The 27,786-nt window shown below is 38.7% G+C and overlaps 1 protein-coding gene across 2 annotated transcripts in view; it reads right to left on the minus strand.

The window, feature by feature from the left end:
* Positions 1-27,786, minus strand: part of LOC110484356 (bifunctional heparan sulfate N-deacetylase/N-sulfotransferase 3) — a 51,718-nt gene that overhangs the window by 18,039 nt on the left and 5,893 nt on the right. For both annotated transcript variants that reach the window (XM_021554944.3, XM_021554945.3), the window contains 5 exons: positions 25,992-27,118; positions 9,630-9,717; positions 8,893-9,047; positions 5,948-6,133; positions 3,407-3,535 (listed from right to left, as the gene is read on the minus strand). In XM_021554944.3, coding sequence (XP_021410619.1) covers positions 3,407-3,535; positions 5,948-6,133; positions 8,893-9,047; positions 9,630-9,717; positions 25,992-26,972 — 1,539 coding nt within the window. In that variant the 5' untranslated portion in view covers positions 26,973-27,118. The remainder of the gene's footprint in view (positions 1-3,406; positions 3,536-5,947; positions 6,134-8,892; positions 9,048-9,629; positions 9,718-25,991; positions 27,119-27,786) is intronic.

A 27,786-nucleotide genomic window follows, 5' to 3' on the forward strand; every position in this document is an offset into this window, starting at 1 on the left:
TATCTTCTGCAGTTCAAAGGATCTGAGAAGCAATGGCAGAGTTGATGGCAGTGCCTATACTGACCTCTTCATTATACATAGCTCAAAACCTAATGGCTGACTTCCTACAAAGGACAGATTTAGGAAACTGCTAAAATTTCATTCTAAGAAACACTGAGCAGAGATTGGTTTTACTAATCCAAGAACTTAACCACTTATTGCAGATATATATGAATCTGAAACCACTGAACAGTCTAACTAGCTTATCAGGAAAAATACTTGCTAAAATGTTTTAAAGACAGTACAGCAGTATGAAAACCAGTAACAATGTGAGACAATAAACCAGAGATGTGTCTGACTGGATAAGATACTCCTCACTAGCCACTTCTACAGTACACGTTTTCCTTGTGGCTTTGCCCCAGAATTCCCTGGCTCAATCAGTGCAAGTCCCTCAACTTCCCCGTAAGTCAATTATTCAGCTGATAATGTGGGAGAAATAATGCCAGTATACCAATAATACAGGCTGCTGAAGTTTGCTTTTTTGTTTCCTGTGAAACATTTTGTGCAAGATCCTGATATAGCATGATCTCGCCCGAGGGCCACTGCAGCCAGCAAGTTTCTTTAACAGGTGACAGACTTAAAAAATATTACTTCACGAGTGGGTAATAGTGTTCTCTTAGTGCTTGGTGGCACTTTGGAATTTGGGATAGCTTACAGGAATAGCGGTCAGGATCAGGTCCCAGCCACCAAGCACCCAGTACAGGGGTACCAATGCAAACCACAGGAACACAAGCTGCCAGCTGTGAGATTTACTAATCCACCAGGCCAACTGCTGGCTCCCAGTTCCACAAACAGCATCTGCAGAGCAGGATTTCCTGAGGCCTTCCATACCTGCAGAATGCCTGCCCAGACAGGGCTCTGGGAACAGGGCCATCACACTGGTTCTCATGACAAAAACCCACAGCTGCACACAGGGTCCTGTGGTTTTTGGTGGTTTATCCTGCACACGGTGCTTGATCAAGCACACTGTAAGGAGGCAGAGACTCTCTTACATCACTGCACAGCCAAAGCACTGAGAAATTTTAGGCTTCATTCTTAGGGGCACTTATTTCAGAGTAGGGTACTCAGTTCTTGAAGTCTCAGCCTGGTAACTTGCACTTCAAAAATTATATTCACTTCCAAATTAAATATAATGAAGAAATTTGTTAAGATTAACATTTAATCCATACTCACATTTTCCAGGTTTGGAAACTAGCTATTTATGTACTCACTATTAAGAATGTTGTTTAGCTGACATTGTAATGATTCATGGGTAGTGTTTTCCCTTCTTAGTTTTGTATCAGTGAAAAATAACATTTTGAAAACGCCTCATAATGGAATTTTTGCATCCTCTCAACAGCTGTGTTTCTCATAAAGAAATCCCAGCAATTTTAATGAAAACACAAGAAAGCTTATGAAATCCAAAATGCCACTCCATAATTAGACGGACTCCTAAAGTTATTTATCTTCATTTTAATTACTAAATTTTTGCCCAACTCTGACTTGCAAACTATGACATAAATACATGCAAGACCTAAACCCCACAAATATATAAAGCTCAGTCTTTAAACTGACTGTGTGCCAGACTAATGCTTAGAACCTCAGGAAATGCTTACAGGCAGATATTTAGAAACTAGATGCATTGTCTTTTCAAAGGCATTCCTTAGAAGGAGTCTTGGGCAGATTTTAGCTTAATATTCATTTACAGTTATATTTAGAAAACACTGAATTTAGCTTCTGTTCTTTTAGCCTGTATTGCATTTGGGATATCATAATTTTCAGAAGTAGATGATCACACAGTCTACATAGCAATGCATGAATCAAAGATCTAATTTTAATGAATTAAAACACACTGTTGTGCTCTCATTCCAGGATGTCAGGCAGACATGATCAAACCTCCATAATGAATATCAAAAATCAGGGGTGTTTCACTGCTTGTCTTCCATTTTCTTCATTCTTCTTATTTAAAGGGCTTATGACTCAACCACTCATATCAAATGTTGCTGTTTCCTTACATTGTAAAATAGTTTTTGGCTGTTGTGGCTGTATTTCAAGGTGGAATATATTTTGTCCTGACTCAAAATATTGTTCTGTGCCTTCCTCAAATTTGGTCACCTAGTAACTTCTAGTCAAAACCCACATCATGCCAAAGGACTGCTATGGTGCCAATACCCTCCCCACCCAATAAATTTTCCAGGTGTCCGCCCCATTAAGCTGGGGTGGGAAGGAGATGGTCTTGAAGGTCCCTTCCACCCTACACCATTCTATGACTGATTCTATGCTGTGCCTGGAATGATACACATCAAAGCCAGGACTGCAGCCACTGCCACCCTCTAGAAGGGAAATCACACGTGTGCTAAAGAAGGCAGGTTTTTTATTTCCCAGTTCTGCTATGCGAATGTGAACAAGGGGAACAAAACACAGTAACTGCTCTCAAAGAGCCAAAATTATAGCCTAAAAGAATCTGAGGCTTGAAAAATGCACCTCCATACAAACTGCTGAAACAGCTCTCAGAAATGGTTTTCTTTTGGACTGCATTACATTGCAGAAGATTAAAAAAGGGCACACAATATTTAGGCTGTTATCCCAAAAGATTTGAGTGGAAATATGTTTTGTTCCCTTTGGTGTTCCCAGTGACTACATTTCCATAAAACAGCAGAATTTTATTTATATGTTTGATTTGGATCCCAAATGAAAACCTCATCTAAAAGCTTGTCTGAAAGGTCAGTTTTGAGGCAGCTGACCTAATCTCATGCCATTTTGAAGTACTACACTCCTCTCTTTTGTCAGTGTTCTGTAGCTTCAGTGCCTCACTAGTTGTTTCTCTTCCATTAAAGAGAAATGAAAGGTTAAGCAGATATGGTTCATTTACTCAGATCTTTTCTTTCAACTGTGTGGTTCTTTTACTTGGATCTGTTCTTTGAAGCTGCTATGAGAGAGCAACTGAAATTTCTCAAAACTTACTGGAGCCCAAGCATTCCTTTCTTGCAGCCTTCTCACCTCAGTAAGTGCTCCCAACACTTAGCATCACGACTTTGGCACAGCAGAGAAATGAACTTTACCTGAGATACTCACAACAGTTCTTCACACTCAAATTCTTTGAAATATTAAATCTCAGGGGTCTTAGTTCATGCAAAAAGTGAAGAACAAGACAGGCTGGCACTTCTGCATTATAACAAAACAGTTGTCAAAAAAAGGTGGAGACTGCTTTGTACAACTAAGAGAACTTACATAATGTTAGCTCTTAATTTAAATAATTGAAAAAGCAAAACAACTCACTGTCAGTAACCATTACTGTTTGGGAGACCAAGCTGATCAGCCCTGGAACATTCAGTAACTTTTTCTTCAATTAATTTTTTAAAAACATTTAAAATTCCACTGTACTTACTGGATTGAGAACCACTGTGAAGAACAACTCTCCTCCTTGAATACTTTTGTCTAATTCCTTTGGACCTCCAGGATACTCTTTATAGAAAATGGTGTGGGTGAATAAGCCACAAGTTTGCCTAGGAAGTACCTGAATTAATGAAAAATACATTAAAAAAATCAAGAGCTTATACTTCTAATGAGATTATAAAAGTCAGAGAAGTCACATATAACAGATAATTGCTGGGTATATTTGGTCTCTCAACTTTGCTGGAAATCAACATCATAACATCTAAAAATACATCTTATTTTGTTTGAAATTGGAGACTGATCTCTATCACCAAATTGCAGTTCTGGAGCCTCCTCAAACTCACTCTGTCTATAACACCTCATCCTAAATCCAAGTATTTGAAGTCTAAAGTTGTAAAATAATGTGAAAGATAATCTAAAATATTATCAGTTTGTATCATATCAATCAGTTCCACTTTCATCTGAATGATGGCTTTGTTATAAATTTAAATTGTAATTGGAAAGGCAAATTGGGTTTCTTTGCCTTAGGCATCACCACCAATAACTCTGCTCTGGCACATGGGGAAATTTGCCAATAATGTTCACCTTATAAGACAGATTTACTTCTCATTCAACTGTGCTATTTTTTGAGACCCGTTGAAATACGTAGTACAAGCAAAATTATTTTTAAAAACATTCCATGAACAAATCTTTCATTCTTCAATATTAAGAACTACTAAATGCAGTTATGTTTTTCATCAGAAACTCAAAATATTTTCTCCTAAATTCAGAAAATAATTTACTGGGGAATATTTCAATTATATCTATTCCTTATGGAAAATCAACAGCTGAGTATGGAAGTTCATGTATAATGCTTAACTGGGATTGTTATGATAGATTAATTTTTTAAGCATACAAATGCCTTATTTAACACAGGTTGTGGTTTTGTAGATACTCTTTATTTCTTGCAGTTTCATTTCTCAACATTTCTTTTCTTGTGATGTAGAGAATACTGTGATCAAGGATCATATATTTTGTTGTCAGAAAATGTATGGAATTTGTACATCTGCCATAGACGTGCCTGAGTTTTCCAAAAACCTTTGGATTTCATAAAGGAAATACTAGAACAGTTTTCAGAGGCAGGGAATTTAGCTGTACTGGATGGGAGGTGCTCTGACAAATCTTACACAACAATGTTCCCACAGAGTGTGTTCATTACTATTAGCCTGCAGATGTAAAATATTGATGCATTTGCCCTGGAGAACTGAAAGCTTGCGTTTCCCTGAACAGGTGGTTTTATAAGACTGGTTTTGGAAATAGATTTTGGCTGCAGTGTCCTTGTGTTAAATCTCATTATGTGTCTTCAAATGACGTGTTTTTAAAAATATTTATGGAAGGGATTTTTGGAGATTCTGAGTCAATCTGTCTTCTCCAAATGCTTTGTGCTCCCTAAGCACATCCACAAACCCCTTATTTCACATGCAGTGATTGCTTTGAGAACAAACTGTAGCTCAGCCCTATATTGGTGCCAGTTTTGTGCCTAGATTTCTGAAGATCCTTTTCATTTGCTTCACTCAAAAATAGATCAAAACATTAAAATACTACTACTTAGCTTAGGAAAGTGGTATCCATGGCAACCCAAGAAGAATACCAGAATTCTGTTCTAAGTGTTGTGCCAAGGCTTTTGACCTCCCAAAAGTGCCTGTTGCAGCCAGAGGTACAACAGGGCCCCCATTAACTGCTCTCCCACACACTCCAAAAGAAAGTTACTTGGGAACATGCCACCAAGTATTTTGGAAAGCTGTTTTGAAACACTTCTGAGGTAATGCTGATGAGATGTGAACCCAAAATAGCCTCTACCCCTGATGGCAACAGCACAACGCCTTCCATGTCAGTTGTGCACAAGCCGTTCCTTTGGCAAATGTGGCTGTCAGTGACAGTGCTGGGAATTAGGTAATTCAGGAAAACAGTGGGATTTGAGAGCACTTCAGTAGCCTGGAGGTGGTGTGGAGGGTGTCTTCCTTCCCCTCAGCTCCTGAGGCTGTGGATTAAACCAGGTTGCAAAGCCCACATTTGTGTATGGCAGGAAGCCAAACAAGGGCAGCCATGCACAGTTCATAGGGAAGACAACAATACATACCCCACCCAGATCCAGATTCTGAGGTGGTGTAACCAGGCAATACTCTTTTGCAGCTAATGTTACCATCTAAATTTAAAACCCAATAGAAATCTAACCCAGCATATTGTGTTAAATGATGCAAAATTGACTTTTTCCTTGAGCTCATTGAACCAGCATTAACCAGAGGACTAGAACAGTTAACAGCCTGCTAACTGCTGTCATCAGGGTGCCTGGATGCCACCTTCATCAGCAGAAAAATCACCAGCAACAGACAGATTTTAATTAACAAGACACTGTGAAATACACCTTGCTACTTATGCATAGCAATATGTGCTTCTCACAGTGTGAACTCTCAGGATACCCTGCTTTTCCACTTAAAAGGAAATTGTTCATGAAATGGCAGAGTACAAAATGAACATCAGTAACACAACTCACCATGATGTTTTTGTGGATGAAGCCTCGTCTATACCTTGCAGGTTTCAGATGTGGGTATTCTTCTGTGCTAGTTACTCTGATGTTCCAGACCTTTTTCCAGGCATCATAAAGCTGAACATGTACTGGATAGACTCCTGAGTGGTGTGGGGCCACTGCATAGCCCAAGTCAGTTGGAATACCATGTTCCTAAAACACAACAGAACAATGGCTGCACTCAAAAATTTAAGAAACTTGATGTTTTGTCATTTCTCAAATGCTTTGTTTGTGAAAGACCAAGAACAGGTGCGAAATGCAAATAACAGTAATATCAAAACATGATGGTCTGGAAGCAGATGGAGGGCAGTGTAGTAAAGGTGAAACAGACGATTTTAAGACAAAAGCGTTTTTAGGAAGTATTTTTGTGAGTAGGCAGGGAAGAAGGATATAAATGCATTTTACATTAGTTTCTTCAATCTACATGAAACAGAAAGCTGCACACTTTCAAGTTCTTGCAAGGAATTTGCTCACAAACTCCAATTTCAGAAGGATAATCACTGGTACATACTCAACACAACGCGTAGCATTTGGCAGCTACAACTACAAAACCACAATTTCCACTACATTTCCCTTCACAATTACTTGGATGAGGAGCTGAATTTCAGCGTCACTGCATTTCCCCTCTAGTCCATTCAAAACACAAATCCATTTCCAAAAACAGCTTAACTATTTTAGTGTCATGTTAAAAATGGAAGAAAGGTAACCATTTGTAACAATCTACAGGCAGATGTTGTACAGTAAAACCTTCTGTAGCAGAAGAACTCTTCCTATTTTTCAAGACTGCACCTTGGTGCCATTACATTCTCTTCACATCCAATGCATTTTCCTTCAGGTTACTTTTCAAAGGAACAGTATATAGCAGATAGTCCTTGACAGTGATTAGCAGAATGCACAGTCCATAAGATATCATTTTGCCATGATTTAGGAAACTGCCTTTGTACTGCCTTTGAATTCTTAGGAGTTTTTATTATGGCTTGAATTGATAGTCATCTTCACCGTATTTTCTAATCGTACTGTGTGTACAAAGCATTGGCTGATTCCTGGACCTCTTCATTTCAATAAACTAGGTACTGAGAAACATGAAAATCTCTAGAAAAAATGGGTGTGTGGTGTTCGTAAAACCATTTATTGTGTGTAACAGACACGCCTGGTTCAATCACAGTGGAGAGCCCTGAGTTCTCTATGTTTAAAGAATGGTGAAATTTTTGTTTCCCTTTAGGAATTTATGGCACACATAAAGGGCACCATGTGTAATCTGCCAAACAGGAATGAGTAACATCTGCCCTCCTGGCTGTACTGCATGAGAAGATAAAGAGTGGATACTCCATCAGTTACACTGCTTTACACTATTTAATTCCATCACAGATAATCCAATTCTTCTTCCTTTTATCTTTCCTACTGCCCTTAAGCATGCATACACATTAGAAAGGAAAATATTCACAGATCATGTAAGAAATTGCATTCTCTAACATCCCACTGCATTGCCTTCATTTAGCTATAAGCAAAAGTCTGATTTTTAAGGCTTCTCCCCTCAAGTTTGACAATAGGCAGTAATAAGTATGTAATCTAAATCTTTCACTCTAACAAGAGGCCTATCATCTCCAATCAATTAGTGTCTCCATTATTCCTTACTGACTGTTATTGCCCGGTTGAGCATCTCCCACACATTACACACATTGAGTGGATAATGTGCGAGGCAGTGGCAATTTTGGCCTCTTTCAAACAAGTGGCTACTTCTCTCTGTTATTAATTTAAAAGCTCTGAGCAAATTAAATATAGTGAGTAGCTTCATGTCTGTATGTCTAAACATGAAAAAAAATTAATAGAAAGTATCTGTAAGCATTAAGAGCATTGAAAGTAGTGAAGAAAATGGCAAGTGCTGAAGTTACATAAACCAGGGTTGAAAACGCATTATCCTTCTAACACTGTTTAAGGATTACATCCTGCACACTAATCCCAGAGGATGTCTTATGTCACACCAGAACTACAAGGACCATTTTATTTCCAGTGGAGCTTGCACCACTACACAGAAGCATATTAAAAGGAAATTCTGGACACAAGATTTTTAAATTTTTCCGTAATCTAACACCTACTGCAATGCTTTCTCGAAAGGAAACATTAAAGTAGAGCTGTCCTGTACTCAGTACAGCTACAATTTGCAGCAAACTTGGAGAAGTCTTTGTTTGAAAAGTGTGTTTCACTTAAAAGCCAAGTTTTCAAATACAAACTTTAATTGGCTGATAGGTCTATCCTGTTCTCCTACACTCACTGACACATGACCATTACGTGCACTCTTTCTTGTTCTGGTATTTCAAATCCCCCCGCTCCTTCCAGAAACAAAACCATCACCTGCCAGCTACAGAGCACCCAGTGGATTTTGAAAAGGAAGAAGTAAAATTAGGCTATAGTAAGAGCAAAAGCAGTTCAGCAAACAAGTTGTGTCTGCTGATCTATTTTGATACAATTAGGTCTTACAGACCACTTCTTCAGGCAAATAACACATTTTACGTACGGCAATTTTGGTTTATAGTATGAATTTAACTGTGATCTGTTTCTCCAATATCCTCAGACCTAAAATCTGCTTTGATTTTTTTCTTATATTCTCACCGAAACATTCTGATTCAGAGCTTTGCTGTGAATAAATAATAAGTAAAGGCAATGCTTTTCAAAACAAGTTTACATGAAGTTCATGCAAAGGGAGTAAATAAGGTGTTATTTGATATCACTGCAGAATTGCATCTTTGAAAAAGTGGCACACTTACCTAACCCTAACATCCAGTGGGGTTTCATTTCATACCTTTCAATGCACTATTTATTCTTTCAGAAACTTGGGGTTTTTTTTCTAGTCTAAACAGAATAATGGTTTCTGAGTAACTAAATTAAATAAAAAATGCAAAAATGTAACTCACTAAGGCAAATTTTTTGTTGAGGATCATCTGCTCCACCAGTGAGGACTCATTGTGGAAGAGGTGTGGCTGCATGTGACTCCACATGTGGGGAAACCACCAGAACTCATCCACAGATCTCAGCAGCAGGTCATCACCCTCATCCTCCTCCTCAGTCCCTGCAGAGGAAATTAAAATAAAAAAATCCAAAAAATCCAAACATTTCTACTTCAGTAGAAATAAAGTTTCTATTTTTATTATATTTTTACAAATGTTTGAAACTGTAAGAATGATATTAACATAATAAACTGTGACCAGTTAAAATACTTCCTGCTGAGGCACTGGTGATAAGATGGGACAGTCAGGACCGCTTGGCTGGCCCACATCCTATTTAATACTCTTGCTTTTATCTCTCCTATTTCTATATGGTTTTAAAACAAAATTATTTTAAGGGATAATATATACTGCTGTATTTCTACAGTAGAGATGAAACAATCACAAAGATGAACTGTGGTAGCTCAACAGATCCTTCAGTGAAATCAATACAAACTTTTTTGTGTTTGGTGGAATTTACCACTTAACAGCAGACTGAAAGGAACTAAATTTTAATAAAAGGGGAGGAAGCATTTAATCTGTTCCACACCAGCAACTAATGTAGGAACACAGCATACTAAAATCCTTAAGACTCTATCATTCCTACTTATCCTCACACTATACAGAACATGATCAAAATCAAAGTAATTTTAGTGCTTCGTTCTTACCTGTGTGATAAAATTTTCCTGAAAATCCCAGGTTGAAAGTAAAATTTGTAATCTGGGCTCTCAAAAGATTCTGAGTATCAAGCAGGGCCTGAAAAAGAAGTAAACCAGCATATAAATGTACCTGTAGAGAACACAACCTGGCACACAAACTTAATATAACAATATAAATATTTTTACAGTTATGTGCCTTTTCAATTGGTTTTGCTAGTTTTGCTATTTAAAAACAGCTCTTTATGTATGTCAGAGAAGTACAGATATTTTTATTAGCACATAAAGATTAAAGACCACACAAAACTCCATAATTTTCCTCATGAAGATGATCAGCTATTAAATTCTGGGTTACTCCCTGAATCATGAGATACGAAAACAAAGGCACACAGAGAAAAAAGACCTTCCACCAGTCACTCAGTAAACCTGGGCCACAGCCAGGAATTCATTTCAGATCTCCTGTGCCCCCCAGCACTGCTCCATTCACAAGGGTGAAGAGCAACTGTCAGAGCTTCATTTCTCTGCATCAGCTCAAGTACATCTACAGCATCTCAATCATGTTTCAAAATCATGGGCAAGGTGAAAAGAAAATCTAGAGAGACAGCAAGAAGCTAAATCAACCCTATTCCACATCAAAGAACTGGATTGCAGATTCCCCCAAACCCTGACTCATTTCTCTGACAGTGAACATACTGACTGTCAGCATCTGTGTACTTGCACTAAAGCAGCACAAACAAAAAACCAGCATGTAGGAAGAAGGGAGAAGCATTATTCATCAAGTGAAGCTTCACTCTTTGGTTTCAATATGCTCTTCTTGATTTGTTACTCGTAAAATTTACATATCACATTCAGGAGTTCTCTCCCAGACTCTTACACCCTGCTGTTCCCTTGCTCAGTCTTTCAGGTGGAACACAAATCCAGCTTTCCAAGTCAACATACAGTATAGCACAATGATTCTAATAAAGTGGTTGAAAACATCACTATTGTCAAAGAAGCGTAACTGTGTTATGAATGGGGAACGTATTTAACTGCAAAAAAATATTAAAATGACTGGAGATTTTCCAAGGTCTAGCAGGCACCCTACTCTTGAAATGCAAACACAACTTAGTGCCTTGAAAAATGAGCCAGTAATTTTAATTACTTTCTCTGAACATTTTCATTACATAAATGATTTGCCTACAATTATAAGCCAATGACAACAGTCATTGAGTCCAGTCCAGTTGAGGTATTAAGCACAGTACACTCAACTTACAATTCTTTAAAATATGACCCATTTTACAGATTCAGGCAACATCCACCTTATTAAAGCACAAAAACTCTTCTTCAGGTCTTTCCCAGGGTCACCTGGTAAAGATCATCATCTTCCATTGCAAAGCCTGAAAACTGTCCTGTGAACAAGAGACATTCAAAAAGAACAAGCAAAATGAAGCACAGAATGGAGATAATTGAAAATAAGCTCCAGACTTATGAAGCGGAATATTAAGTGAAAAATCTTGCAATGCTGTAACAAGGGCTTTTGCACAGGCTGAGTGCGCAAAGATCTCCAAGGAGGCTTCTTATTCTAATGAAAGGCAGCAAATCTGCACAGGATTTATATGAAAGCTGCCCTGGACTCCTCAGAACCTATTCAATGAAACAACTTTATCTCTGTGTGGTTAAAAAGGTAGGAGGCAAATCCAGCTATTCCCTTCCTGTGCTAAGGGCACACATTGTTGAGGGGCAGGGATCCTGAGCACAGCCTGACAAGCGAGGTGGCATGAAGGGCTGCTCACTTCTTTCCCTCCACATTAAGAGCTGTGAGCATTTTTTGAGCTGAAGGTTTTATGCTGTACCTTTCTAACACCTAACACCTTCCCAGCTTGCCACCCCCAATCTGTTCTCCATCCAGCAGGATGGAAAACTAGAATGACAAAAAGGCTTTTAAAAGGGAGAAGGGAAAAAGGTGGCAAAAGGCCCAAGACATTTCTGTAACAATGCAACACAGAGCTCACTTCTTCCCTGGGAATTAATTTTGCCAGTGTGGTTCCCACCTTCTTGCCTTGTGTTGGGAATGTATCAGCTAATTCCAAGGGTGTACCTGCTCAGCCTGCAAAGAGAGAGGCCACAGACCTGCTGTGAACCACTCTGGGTACAGACAAGCTGAGCTAACATTTGAGTTGTCGTGCCTATGATTATTTTCTGGGCGACTTGACATTTTACTCATCTTTCAGGTTCTAAAAACAAAATGTTAAAACTCATGAAAAATATATAGTAGCAGATGGCAGGGCGTATTACTGCGAGTTTCCATCAGAAAGACAGAAAGAGAGAAATGTAGGGGGACTAAAAGCCTGAAATTTCATTTTTACATGCTGTTTTATAAGCTGAAGGTAAACTGCTGGTATTTTCTGGATATTTCATAACTGTTTATGAACAGCACCTCTGGGTATCTGTATGAGACGTTACATAAATACACCAGTACTGAAGATTGTATTTTAAAACCATCTAGTCAAGTCTTCATATGTTTATAAATAATTATTTAGGACATGCCATATTTCTGCTGGTACTATAAGGAAAATAAAATGCTGGCTACATAATCCCTTTCATGTGCACAGCTCCAATGGAGTACTTTCTTTTGAACTTTTCCTAAGCTCACAGACTAGGTTTAGGAAATTCCTAGTGCCAGAAATCAAATGTAAATGCTCAATACATGATGAAATATGCCTTTCTTCACTAAGAGTAAAAATAAAAATCTCAGAAAAAGACCCTGTTACAATTCAAGGGATAGACACAAGTTATCCCGACAACAGAACAACAGACTTTCTCATCTCTCAAACAAATCAACTTTTCTTCAAATAAATCAGCTGAAAAGCCAAGGATAAAACTCCTATCTTCAAACCTGCTTTCTACTTCCATAGCCAGGAAGCCATCGTGCCTCCTGCCCTCAAATACCTCAATGTGATTTCACTTCAGAGTCTGCTGCAGAAAAGGTACAAGTGTCAGCCTGTCTTCAGCAAAGTTATAATTTCTTCAGCATCAACACAAATATTCAGACTCTAATGCCTTGACTGATCAAAGGAATAAATCAAGAGTGCCTTGTTGAACTCTGGTTCACCAAAGAGGAACGACGCCTTCTTTGTGTAGTCACACCAACATATTTATGACTATTTTCCTGCTGAAAAGCTGCTAAAGAACTCAGGCACTTGAAAAGAGAAACAGTTCAACATGCTGGTAATTCTACTTGCAATCACGTACATTTCAACTAAATTGGCAGGCAGACAGACAGAGCCTCACAGTGCTGCAGCATTAACATCTTACCCTTCACATCAGTACATGCTTTCATGTCAGCAACAAATGCAAGGGTGACTTCATGTCCCAGAAAGCCTCTCTCCTCCTCCTTTTTTTGGGAAACAGATCTCATCTCTCAATGCTTGCTTGCTTAACTGTTTTACTGTCTGAAAGTACTATCAAAGGAGCCATTAAATTAGGAGTTATTTTGCTTTTGAGTAAAATTTCTAATGTTGTGTTGGCTCTTCAACAACGGCAAGGACCCTCTGAAAAGGAAGGACAAATTAATAGTGTAGTGTGAAAGCACCTGAGTTAAGCAGAGCAAGCCCCTCTAGGGGAGCTCTTATTCACAAGTAAGTTTTAATTTTTCCATATTGTATTTCTTCTGTAACTCCTGCAAGAGAGGGAAGAAACAGAAGTAAAGCCATTTTCTGAGTGGAGCTCTTGGTGTAGAGAGGTTTAATGAGCTGTAACTGATGCAATGTCCTTTTACTCTGCAATTCTTGGAACATCACTTTGCCTTTTCCTGCTCTGGGAATGCTGCAGCAGAAGCTGCTGCTCAGGTACTGGCACACCACCTGCCTCCCTCAACCTTCCCCTCCTGCAGAACCTGGGGTGTTGGGAAGCAGCACGAAGAGCAGCAACAGAAGACAGCCTCAGTGAAGGTCCAGCCCAAGTGTCTGGGAATCAGGATTTTACTGGACTGTTTTGCTTCTGAGGAAAAATTATTCCGCCATGATAAATTATGTATTTTGGAACATCATTAAAATGCAGTGACTAGTCTTTCTGGACTTCCAAGATTAGCAATTTGACACCCATTACCATAAACATTTAATCTATGCAGGAGAAAGAATAATTGCTTTGGGTATAGGGATGTACCTGAAAAAAACATTTTATCCATCCTTCAGACAAAAGGACAAGAGAGCTTCATTTGTCTTTGTGCACTCTTTTAGCAGAGCTGACAGTACAGAGAGGGCAAGAGATAAAACAAAGAAACCCTTTGGCTTTTTCTGCAGAGTGTTTTGCAGGCAGAGAAGAGGTAACCCAATTTTCCCTCTAAGTGTCAATAAAGTATCAGCCTGGAACCCGGTTATGTGCCCCCTAAGTTTCTTAGTGTCCAATAGAAGAAAAAAATTCAGGAGCCACATCTTCATCTTAGGGTCCAAACTTATGTGTCCAGTGAAGGATCCTTAATATATAAAGAGCCACTTTGGAAAATGTTGCTCAAATGATTTCAATAAAAAGTTTTTTCCTCAGGATACAGTTTTAAATGTCACCAAGTCTTCCTTTACAGTTGTTTTTTTATCCCATACAATAACGATCTTGATGATAGTGCAATTATGTATTTTCAAGTAATTAGGCTCTTTCATCTAGGTAAATCATTTGTACAACCAAGAGATTTAAAAAATATTTCTAACTTCCTTCACCAACTTCTCACTTCTTGGAGGCTGAGGTACCAGCTAATGAGAACTGAGCTAATTACGGCAAGGTAACTTGAAGGTTATAAATACTTGGTGCCAACAGTAGTTAATAAAGCACAGTAATTAGCATGCTGTTTTCAGGGTTCTGTCTGAACTTTGGCTTTATTAGCTCTTAATTAAACTGTACTTAGATGAAAGAGGTTACTGTTACTAAACAGCTAAACGATCTCGTTATTTTGCAGTTAGCAGAAATAAAATCCCGCATTTCTTTTAAATAAAGGTCAAAAAAAAAAATCCCAGGTTAGTTGAAACAGAACTAAAAAAACATCTTACTGCTACCTATTTTCCCCTGGATTCTGGTCAGTTAGTTTTCAATAGAAACCTTGCTGGCTGCATTTTTACCTAATACTTGACCTGCTTAGGTCACACCAAGTATTAAGAGCTGAGTTCTCAGAGTATAAAAGAACTCAGGGTAAAACCAAAGTGGCTCTAAAACACATTTAGAATCTCTTGGTATTTTTAAGTTCTTGTGATCTGGTGATGGTCAATACAGAGAGAATGTGAGGTTTGTTAGCCCCAGAGGAAGCACTTCAGTAGCTGAGCTGCAGTAACACACAGCCCAGTGCTGTCTCAGCCCTGAGCCATGACAGTCCATCCCTCAGATGCTGTTCCAGGTCACTTCTGGGCCATTCTGCTCTGCTTGCTTAGACTGGCTTGTCTCCATTGCATCCCACCAGCAGGAGATAAATTCTGAGGGTTATTCATTGATTTGTGTTGACACATGTCTGGCTCCCAGGAAATGTTAGGCATTACACCTCTGCATCCCTCATTAGCCAACCCACACTTCTGCAGCTTCACATCCTGTGTGCAAGCGTGCACAGTGTTCTGTCACAGATAAAACAGAGCCATGGCTGTTCCATCCAACTGGACATGTATTTTATAGTCACCCAGCTCAGAAAGGACAGAGGTTGTGATCTGAGCTCCCAGCTCCACATTCATTATCAACAGCACATTTGCTCCTTATTTAATGCTTCCTCACAGGCCAGCTCCAGCTGTAGCTCCCACTGCCGGCAGCAGGCCCAGCAGGCAGATCTGGCTGCAGGACAAGGAGGGCTGCCCATGAGCTCCAGCACTGCAGCACATCCCCATCCCTGCCTGGGCTCTCTCACCCTGCCACTGGCAGCAAGTGGCTGGAAACATCTGCAAGGCTCAGCTCTGGAAGAAGATCAAGGCCTAATCTCTGAGCAACAGAGAGCTTGGGGCTCAGCTGATGTGCAGGCAGCTGCAGCCGGGGCACTGCACCAGCTCTGCTCTGAGAAGTTTGTCTGTGGCCACGTTACTCTGCCAAAGCACTGACATCTTACAGGTACCATTTCAGGCCTCTATACACCGTGGCTCACGTACGAAAGATGATGTTCTATAAAACAGTTTACCACAAATTTGATTCCAAAACTGCAACTCCCAAGTTGCAATCGCCTGCAGCTCCTTCCATGCTGCTGCCTGGGATCTGCTCTCCAAGTCAGGTTTCCAAAGCACCTCCTTCCCTTCTCGCTCTGCCCCACATGTCCTACCCAGATAAGAAAGGAATAGTAACCTTACTCCAACCCCCTGCCAAGGGAAGGGACACCTTCCACTAGACTAGGTTGCTCCAAGACCCATTCAACCTGGCCTTGGACACTTCAAGGGGTGAAGATACCACAGCTTCTCTGGACAGCTTGTACCAGGGCCTCACTACCCTCACTGTAAAAATCTCTCCTTCCTGATGTCCAATATAAATCTACCCTCTTTCAATTTAATTCCTGGACTGACAGAGGCAGACTGCAAAATAAAAAAATAAAAATCCATTTCTTTAGGTAATGAAAGGAAAAAGTAGTGTCAGTGTTACATATATCAAATCCAAGAGAGTGTGAATATGGTCTTCTGGAAAAACCTCAGCCTTACTTTTCTCTTCAGTGCCAATATTCTCGGGACCTCAAAGCCTGAGACTGGATAAACTGAGACCCACTTATCTCCAAAAGGCCTACAGGCTGTGCTTCCTGCTCAGCACAATATTAAATAAACAAGATTTCAAACTCTGGTCTATATCATTATCTAAACTATGAGAGCTCAAGAGTGAGTGAAATTTATTTCTCTAATGCACACAGGATTCAAAGCATTTAAATTTCAACACTGTTTTCCCACAGACTAACAATGGCCACACTTACAGTATAAATCTGTTAGATGATTACAGAAAATCTCCACAGACCAAGGTGTAATAAACTGCTGTTTAGGTACCTTGGAAGAAGTATTGGAAACTGCAAGCTATGTCTGAAATGCTGACACTAAGCAAAGGGAAACACCTCAGGGTTTGTTTGCCTCTCAGCTGATACTTGTTCCCCACAGGTAAGTCTAGAGCACAGTATTTGTGTTAATGATAAGTGTTATATACTAGAGAACAAAGAGAGTGCAAATGAAGATTCAAACCCTGTAATCTAGATTAAAAACCAAAATAAACTGGTTGCTCTCCCTGCTTACCAAAACACAACAAAATTATCTCATCACTGGCATATTAAATAAAGATTATTCCACATGCTGGGCAACGCATTCATGTCACAGTTCATTCACAAATGCTTCTTAGATGTTCTTTTTTTTCCCTAATAGAGCCAAAAAGGCTCCGCCTCTGCTTCTAATACTTTCTGAATAAAAACAGCTATCTACTTCTGTCCCTATGTTTCAGGTGAGCTAAGAAAAAACAAAAGCTCTTTTTCTATGTCTTAGCTTTACTGACAGAAAAAAACAAACAAAAAATTTTCATTTTCTCACTCTGTCTGAAAGCTCCAGGTAAGACACAGCTGGGAATTCAATGTTCAGCTTGCTCACCAGCCAAGGGTCACAATTTATGTTTTTCTCCTTCTCTTTATGAGTAGCTCTAAAGCTGTTGAATGAAATTCCCCAGCTACATCAGCATTGGTATCAAACAAATTACAAAAAAAACCCCAAGAGAAAGTTTCCACAAAATAACAAATACATCTCTTTTCTCAAGCCATACTTTCGTGATTACATGTAGCCCACATAGAAATAACATAAAAACTTATTTCAAGTTAATAAGAACTTTGACAATTTATTGGCTTCCACATAATACCAAGTCTAAAGGATGTAACTGGAGAAAATCCCAAGATTTCCGTGAAAAAAGGGTGGGGGGTGATTTTGTTAGTAGTGTTAATGTGCACCTTACCTGTTTTCATGAGTGCTTGCATCCCTAAAAGACAAGATGACAAAAGCTAGGTGTGCCTAGATAAACATCCCAGCTGGCAAAGTCTACACTTGCAGCCTCAAACCAACACAGGAATCCAACTGAGCTCTACATTTGATTTACTGTACGAGACTGAGAACATATCTTAATACAAATCCCCTGCCAATTTTATACTCCTTGCAATAGCATATTTCATACTCTTTTGCCAAATCTAATTTTTGAAGACTTACATAATCCTTCAACTTCCTTTTTGGATATTAGCCTCTATTCTGCTGCTTTTATTGGCTATTCAGCCTACACTTAAATATCTCTGTGCCTTACATTAAATATTTTTATCCATCCTCACTGTTTATACCCTGCAGACATCTGCAGCCTATTGCTTTCTGCTTTGCTCATCATTACTTACTGCATTCTTTAGCCTTTATTTTTTCGCTCAGATGTTTCCTGACTATTCTGGTGTCTCTAAGCACTCTCCAAATATTTCTAATCCAGCAGTAAAGAATTGAGCACAATCTAGAAATCTCCTCAGTCAGTAAGATGAAGTACTTCACTGATGTAAAATATTTTTCATAGTCTGTTTGAATTTAAATTCAGCTTACATTACAAACTTAGATACATTTTAGTATTCATCTTGTTTTAGGAGAGTCTCAGGATTACAATTTTCAACATTTCTATTACCTTTAACAATGGCAATGGAAAAGGACAAAGGATAAGAGGAACATCTCGCAGCATAAAATAATATTTTTTACAGAAATGCAAAATTGATTTTCAGCCTCCTTTTAAGTGCCATTAGCATTCTACTGAAGACAACTCTGAGGTATCTTTAGTCCAAGTCCAATTTAAAATGGAGAAGAGACACTTGGCTTATTCCCAGGATTGCTAACACTAAAAGGCAAGTAAATGGGAGCCTGAGGAAGAGCTGTGGCTTATTAGTTCCACAAAAATGCAACCAGTGTTCCCAAACCAAATCAAACCTGTCTCCTCTGGAGAGCCTTTGTCATGTGGATTTACTGACCGGTGTTGGAATAAATTTGGGGAGGATTTCTCTGCACAGTCACAGGCTTTTTTATTTGTCCTCACCACTGTTTCTATTTTCAAATAGATTGCAGTATAGTTTCTGCAATATAAAGTGGTTTTAAATTTAATTTATTACTTATCTCAGATATGAAGCTACATTTTAAGGAGCAACAGTAACTCTTCTCCAGGACTGCAAAGTGAAAGAAAGAAATCTCCTAAAGAGTAACTACTTCTAAAAATTGGTCGTAAGGTTTTTATGGTCTGTGCACAGAAAATAAACTGGAATTGGAAATAGATAGGGAATTGTTATTCCATGAGGGGCTACACATAAACTGTCAACCAACTGCTTTTCCTTCACTTGGTTTTGTAAGCATGGTCACCTAGAACCAGTGTGTCATTGCACTGACCTTCCAGGCTGCACAGGAGAAGCAAGGCCACTTCCCATGCTGCTGCACTGTGAAAGGAAATTAATGAATTAGGAGTCCCACTTCCACTCTCATTTTTCTCTTCTCGCCAGACTGTGCCCCGTGATGTGACTGAAGAGTGGGATGGAGGAAGGCTCACTTTTGGTATCATGTTTTACAGTTAACGGCTTTGATTTCTAGATCTGTCTGCAGTTTGCTTTTTATTTGTTGGCTGTAGAAGTTTTATTCTGTTCTTTTAGCATCAGGAAGTGGATGGCTAACTTGTCACTGAAAAAGCCCAGAATAAATCTTGTAGCAGCCACTCGTATGCTGCTGCTGAATCTGTGCAGCACTGCAGGAAGCTGTAATGAATGATCATTGTTTGTATTATTGAGGTGCTTGCTGAACAAAAAGAGCCTCTGACCAAGAGAGCTCACAACCCAAGCAAAGAGAGGGACTGACAAGATAGCAGCTTTTGTTTCCATGGCCAGGTGGATTGACCCAACCACTGCAGAGTTTAGGTTATGCTGACAACACTCAAAGTGTGCAAAATCACATGTATTTTTTATCATGCCCATGAAAATACTCACCTACATTCCCAAAATGTATACTTTTAAGCAGACAGAGGAAGACAGACCTTGCTAACCACGTGGTTGTGAACCAAAAATTATCTCAGTACAGGTTGGCACACTGGGTGGACATAAGCATTTCTTACAGATTTCTTTGGATGGGAAGCCTTATGCTCAAGAGTAAAGAATTCTCTGCATAATATATTAAGTCAAGAGAAAAACCAGAAACAGCATTACCAAGTATTCAGAGTTAGATCACTTGATCTCAGGTGAGTGTCATTCCTTAAGTTTCATTTAAAAGAGCTCTTGAATCAGAGAACTCCATTGAGAACAAGAAGACACTGTTGTTACATTAAGCCTAAGGATAGCAAAGTATTCACCACCACAGAGAAATATGAGGAATTTCGAAATGAAAACAAATTACTCTGATTTTCTGGAAAGATGCAAATGACTGAACCCACAGTGCACATCATCTTATTTGGGAAAGCACCAGCAGATCCACAGAAGCCATGATTTCCTTACTTTGGTTCTGTCCTGAAGAAACCAAGGAATGTATAAACAATAGTCCAATCAGGTGCTGGGGCACAAGAGCTTGAAGCAAATCAGCCTCATTGCTCTCAAAGACCTCGTGGGATTTATTATGCCAAGAAAAAGTTACTGGAGGCTCTCTGACAATAAAGAACTGCAACTAAAATGCATTTTTCTTCTCTCAGCTACCTGCTAACTGAATTTATAATAGCAGATGTTGCAATCTTTGACATATCACTGTCTCAAAACTCAGGTCTGCATTAAATATTTTTAGGTTTTCATGTACAGTGTCAGAACATTACAATTAAAACCAAAACAAACAAACCAAAAAAGCCTCATCATATTCAGTTATTCCAGTATTGCAAAACTAAAGAGAGGTGGAAAAATTGCAGTAATTTATTTTTCAAAGAAAACCAAATACAAAATACCTGATGAAACAAAAAAGAATTTCAGCAAAAGCACAACTAATGCAAATCACTGAATTTACAGGAATGAAGGCTGCAATACCAAAACTGCATGCACAGTTTCTGTCATCATCCACCATGGATAAACTGCTAAATTAAACACAGCATCAAGCTTATTCCATGGATTTGGTCGTGTCTAGCTCACACAAGTGCAGAACAGGAGGAAGAGGCCCACAAGCAATTACCTGGCAGCCCCAGAAGTGTCATACTCAAAGCAGAACCAGCTCATCTGCATCCCTGTGGCCTCTCTGCAGTCCCCTTGCTCTGGGAGAAGATTTTTATCCTGCTTTTAACTTCAAACATCAGCATGATTTTAACAAAAAGGCTCTATTGAGCAGCAGCTGTACCCATCTTACTAGGTTAAAATTCAGAGGCTGGCACAAGAACCAAACTGCTTTTAGAAGTTAGATGCTATGGTGACTGCCTGGTAGAGTGTACTATATGCTGGTAGCACCCCATAAAATATATAAGACAATTTTTATAACTTCTTTTAACGTTCTATTTTAGTTCTGAAATCTAATTCTAACTCTACTGTCCCACAGTGTGCAATATTCCCACACTACTAGAGCTGACACAATATGCACAAGCAAGTAAATCAGTCTTCCTAGGGGATCAGACAGCTACAGAGACACCCCAGTCAGCAATTTTCCTTCTCCTTGACACTTGTGAAGAGCTGAATGCACTTTTAACCTGCCATTTCCAACAAGTGAGAAAGAAATACCTCAGGAGGTTCAGGTGAAAATAAGAGAGAATGTATGTACACACACAGCAGACACGTTGCACAATGGTATATGGGTATTACAGCTAACTGACTGGGAATGCAGAATGATTTAGCAGAACAAAAGTTCATAATCATTAATTTCTTATATAATTTAAAGACATAATTAAAAAGATGTTTTGAACTTCCCCAAAAGAAAGATTTATGGCTCAGTGGTTCTGCAGCTGACTTATTTGATGACATGTCTGTCATTTCTTTTCTGATAACCTTCTACATGACCCTACAGATAAATAAGCAATTAACTTGGAGAATTATACTTCCTCCTGTGACAGGGACCATCCTTTGTCTTGACAGTTCCTGCTTTCTGCCTGAACCTTCTAGCCTTTCTGCCTTAACACAATATATATGGAAGATTTTCTCCTGAGACAAATATTTTGTCATTCCTATGCAAGAAAAACTGAACAGCCACATGACTGGATTTTTAAAATTTATAGCCAAGTGATCCGCTTTGCCTTGGGAAGTTCTGGTTTCTTTCCTTGTATTCTGCAGAGGGTGAAAAGATACTTAATGGGTTTTAAATAACTGCAATAATTTAAGAAGTGCTGAGTAATGTGGATGAATTTAATGGAGGGAATATGCAATTAGCTCTTAGTGGGGAAATCTGTTATTAAACAGAACTATATTAAACAAAAGGTTATGCCACTAATGTTACTAAGAAAGCAACATAGTGACAGCACTGGCTATGGAAAATGGAAGAGGACTGATCTGAAGAAATACAAATGTTTATATTTGATGTTTGTTCATAAATTGTTTCCAGAGTGACTAAGTCACATACTTTTAAGGTGCAATTCACTTAACCAGTGCCTCCCTGAAGATGAGCTGTTTTTCTGTGTTTATGTCTACTGTGGGAAGTTAGAGGAGTAGCTCCATTAGAGGTGTCTGCCTTATAAACCTCAACATCCAGGCAAGATGAGAGACTGTAGGGAGACTGAAGGGCTATGAAATTGATTCCTTTTGGCCGAATCTTCTCCATTACCAGAACAATGTCTGGCACAGCTTTTTTCTCCAATTCTGCAGTGATTAATGCTGGAAGACTGTAGCCTGACTCTTGTATTGCCCACTGCAATGCACATATACACTAACAGATGCACTGCCCAAGCACTCCCAAACTAGAATGATACATAAGGATCTATCATCCCCTTCCAGTAATGGATATGGTTAATATGAAGGCTTTTCTTTGGCAATTATAAAGAATAACTACAGTTACAGAAAAAGGTTAGGCTTACCTGAAGAGATCTCCATCCTGACTTCAATTCAGCCTCTTTTGAAAAGCACACAAAGGACCAGACAGTTAAGAGGAGCTCAAACAGCTAATTATTAGGAAAAAATAATCTGGCAGTGTTCAATAATTTGAAATATGTGATTAACTCTCCAGGGACTCCAGCAAGTGCATATACTGGGGAAATGAAGGGAAAGGTAGACTGCCAAGACCACCAGCACAGAACAAACTGTCATCAGGAAAAAAACCCCACATTTAATTTCCCCTCTTTTATCATCTGCTTCTCCCTTGAAAAACCTCAATGCTTTATAGTAATAAAAATTTCACAAAGAGTAACAGTAAGAAAAGAAGATATTAAATTAGTAGACTGTCAGCTAGGACAATCACGGTCTATTAAGATAAACTTATTCTCTGGATCTCTAGATAGATTATTCTCTGTATGTCCATTTAAATGAATTACTTGCACTGCACAGGCTCTTAAGTCTTTCTAAAAGAAACAAGGAAAATAAAATATAACATTGTCACAGCCTAATGGTCCCTCCTGCCTGACAGACAATAGGAGAGAAAAAAACTTACTGAAAAATGAATGTTGAGTTGATTATTACCAAGCTTATTTTCAAAGTGGGAGGCAATTAGACCATGGAAACATTCTCTTCCATTATTTCTATTATACCAGAGGAAGATAAAGTACATAAATATAAGGATGGATGGTTATTGTTGATGCACAGTGACAGCTACTCAGTATCTTACATCAAAGAACTATGTTCTATCAGCCTAGATGTTACATAGAGACAGGCAAATATCTAACAGGTACTTATTCTAAAAATCTGAGCCACTGTTTCAAGTTGCTGGGGTCCTTTTTTTTTGTAATTGAAGAAGCTGTGGTAAAACTAGAATAAACTTTATCTGCTGTTTAACAAAACAAAGCATTTACAACAGGATTCAGGTTGATAAACTATGTTTGTAAAACATTTTCAGAAGGGCTCTTCACACTTGTCTCCTGACACTATAGGTACTCAAGCTGAAGTAGCACCACTTCGCCTCCTCTTCAGAGGTACAGAACATTGATTTTGGAAGGCCTGCTTTTAATCTGACCTCTTCTGAGGTCAATATATAACACTGATAAAAAATTACCACTAAACCTTATAATAGTAATTTTTCTATTTGCTTAACTCCAATTCACACACTTAAAAGGAGAGTGAAATTAAGCTTTAATGGGTTAAGCCCCCAAATACTAACTATTCTGGCCACGTTGGGAATCTATTTTAGATCTCTAAAGAAGAAATTCCTTTGAAACCATGATCTGATATGCAGTCAGGATCTCTCTCCTTGGAGACAGTCAAAAGGCACCTGGCCATGGCCCAGCCTGAGCAGGGGGTTTAGAGCAGACGACCACCTGAGTTTTGCTACTGGTTCTGCATTAACCTTGCAATTTCTGAACTCTGTCCCATCCACAGAACAGTCAGAACCAACCACAGAGGTCTTCTGGCTCTTGGGAGATTCCTTAAGTTTCAGATTGATTAGCATTAATAGAATACTGGTAGAAACATTCACCTTACTCTCCTCCAGCTCACAAGCCTAGCAGCTCTGAGTATATCAAGAAAATATTAACAAGGAGATATGTCAAACAAAATTAGATCACAAAAGTGCATCCTCCTTAATTCTATATTGCCAGTAGTTAAAATGAAAGCTTAGTGGAAATCAACTAGTCTTGAGTACTGAAATTATACAAAGTCTACATTTAGAACCTCTTTTCACACTTGCAGCATCCCAGTCACAGCAGCAGAACTCGGTAAAACTCCTATTTAATGAGATGTCATTTATCTGCAAATACACTTTACAATAACGTATTTCCAACTACTGTAAATTGATTTTGTTTCATTCCTTCCACGTGTCATTGTGCCACCAAAGATAACTCCTTTGATATTAATAGTAATGAAGATGCATTGCATCTGACAGCCCTAACAACATGTTTAATACAACATTTTAACTACAAGTAGATGAAGAATCAGAAGGGAACACTTTTTTTAGATTCCATTGTTTCAGAACACAGTATAAATGAAATTACCCTACTTAAAAGTTATTTCCACTTTGATATTACTTCTATTTAATATGACAGTTTTATTTTGGGAAGATTACTTTCTGACATACTGCAAATTATTTTCCCCAAACAATATGGTTTATCCTTCTGTATCTGCTGTAATCAAATTTGTCTCAATACTCTCCTATTTCTGTTCTATAACTCTGGCAATTAAACATTCTAACTTATTTTAAAATTACAATCCTGAAGTGTCGCTTGCAAAGAGAAACAAAACAAAACATGCTGTCTTGGACTCCTATGATGATTTTATTCAGGCTTTATTTCACCCACTTTGTTACCAGAAAGTGTTGCTTCTGCAGAACAACACACATTCTGCCAGTGATGCTCGTCAGATGTGACTTTTATCCTGCCATCTGAGTTTGCATTTAGGAGACTCTCCAAGCCCGCTCCCTCATCTAACCCAAGCACTGCCATTGTGTTCTCCCACAGGAAAACCATTTAGGAAGCTTCACCTTTATTTCTGTTCTCTCCCATGACATTTGTTTGCCTAAGGAAAACACCTACTTAACAAGGAGGCAAATCTCATTTATAATTGCATGTACAAAGGAAAAGAGTGTATGCTGCAATTTTAAAGCAAATTAAAAGTTTAACTGCAGGGTCAAGCCTTTTGTTTAAGGAAGCACTGTATGCAGAGCTGCTGTAAATAGCTTAACAAATATATTAACACTGAAAAAACCCAAAAACATGGTTAAAAATGAAACAAAAAGAACCCACTGCATGTGGTGCTATCCTTGTCTTTCCTTCTTGCAGCTCTTCATTCCATTAACCAAGTTCTAAGGAAACATTCTCCCTTATTTTTAGCACAAACAGAGCAACAATCAGTATGTTACAAATTACTAGCTTTTAGACCAAGTTGAGAAAGGTGACCTCCTACTACCTGCTTTGGGACAATGCTCCTCACAAAAAGCACAGAAGAAATACTTACAAGAAGAAATAATGTTAAGATGTTAGTGCTACTGAGCAACTATCCTCTCATTTGAACAGCACAACAGAGTGGAAAAGGACCTTCAGCAATGTACAACTTAAACATAAACATGGAAATTGTCATTTAGTGACAGAATGAGTTTTTAAGAGCAATAGTAACACAAACTCTCCTTGCAAGCAAGTGCCATAAAACAGAGATGAAAGAGGTGAAATGCTGCAAGCAACTCCTGACATCCAAATCCATTCCAAACAGCCAATAACCCAGTCCACTCCTCAGAGTTTATGCTGACATTTACTGTTGCTCACCACATTTACCTCCTGCTTGTAAGACTCAACATGTGCATTAATATGAACAGCTCCAGGGTAGAGCCCTGAAGTTCCAGCTATGAATTCACTTTCAGGTTAAAAAAATCACTTTGCTGTAATGACCATTAGTCCGTGCACATACTTTACCTGTACGTCGTTGGTGTTCATCCTTGTTCCATCCTTGCCAACGAAGATATCATCTATGTCAACCAGAATGTACCTATCCAAGGATAGTGTGAGCTTCTTTCCAGAGAGGAAAGAGATGGCATCTATGAAAATCAGCTTGTGCAGCCAAAAATTCAAGTTATTGCTGAAAAGGACTCGTTGAATCCCATCGTGGAGCCCCAAGTCATGAATTACCGTGGCATAGAGAGCACTTAGAGCAGCAGGTGGAGAAAGGTTTTCTGGTGTCTTTACTTTTGCAAGTATCACTGGTTGGTAAGTTGTGTGATTAATCTGGAAAACGGCCCAGTCATTTCCAAGCAAGAGCCCTTTCTCAAGCTTAGAAGGTTTAGTCACATGGAGCAGTGGGGAATGAGGGTTAATGCAACAGTCCAAAATACCCAGATTGCTGTGGACATGGAAGGGAAAACCCTTCAACTGAAAGCTCTGCAAGCTGTTCTCATTGCCTTTGTGAAACCCAATCACACCTACACCATATTCTATACAGTACTTATCTAGAAGGCCTCTGTTCCAAGAGTCCATATTCACGTACTTAAGAATATTTTCATATACTATGAGAGCGTATTTGCCTTTGTTTTTGTCTATAAGCACTGGGAGGTCACCTTTCCCAGATGCAATCTCAATGTGAAACTGAAACCTGCTAGATTCCAGAATGGTTATTATATCTTGGCCTAATGCTGAGTACTGGCTTTCCACAAACACCAGCACTACAAGGTCTGTCCTCAGGGGATCAATAGGCTTCATGGTCTTCATCTCCATCAGCTTGTATGGCAACAGTTGAGGATCACCACATTCCACTTCTGAAGAGGTTTCAGGAAGTTCATTTTCCTGTTTGTAGCCATTATACAAGTAGTAGGCAGAAATAACTATGCTCACCATACAAAAAGTGGCCAGCAAAATGACTGTTCTTTGAAAATGTCTGTGAAGTTTCAGGATAAAACTCATGGTGTTTACTTGCCTTAGATAGCTCTCAACAGCAGCATGAAAAACAAACGCAGATTCTCAACAACTTGTTCCAGTCCTCTGAAATATTTATGTCACCATTTCAGCACACACATCTATCTTCCACAAAGCTTTACTGAAGGTAAAGTCTAGGAAGAAAAGAAAATAAAATCAGAGATTAAATTGAGGCATCACCTTGTGAAGTATCATCTGCTTAAACTAATGAGGAACAAAGAAACCACTGCCAGCCAGAGGTTTCTGTTGGTAACAACTGCTCAAAATTTTGCAATAATATATTTTTCCTGCTCCCACTGCTTGCCATGTGCATTTGAAGGTCTCTAAATCTCACAGGTTCCTCAACTCAGAGGATCAAATAAAGCAGGCAGAGGCACTGAAAAGCAAGATGTAAAAGCGAAGAATTTACAGTGTTTTAGAAATTCTTTTTACCTAAAGATAAAAGTCCAAATAGACAATTGCTAACATCCCAAATATTGGAAAATTTATAACCTTCTTCCTTCTACCCCTGGGCAAACATGATTAAACAAATTCTATCTTGTATTAGTTTTTCAAAGAACCAAGGACATGCACATCTTAACTGTTGTACAAACATATACTGATACACTCTATATTATATCTATCATAGGAATTTTTTTAAAGCAAAACTTCCGTCCTGCAACATTAGAGGAAAACCAAGCATTTTTCTGGACTGTGGAGTTTTGCAAACTGTTAGAAGTACTTTTTTTTTTTCTTTTTGTTAGCAGCATCTCTTTGCATAAAAAAAAAGAAACACAGAATAATCAAGCTCTTAAATCTGAGA

This window comes from Lonchura striata, chromosome 4, assembly GCF_050655825.1.
Source record: "Lonchura striata isolate lonStrDom1 chromosome 4, ASM5065582v1, whole genome shotgun sequence".
NCBI classification, from domain to species: Eukaryota; Metazoa; Chordata; class Aves; order Passeriformes; family Estrildidae; genus Lonchura; species Lonchura striata.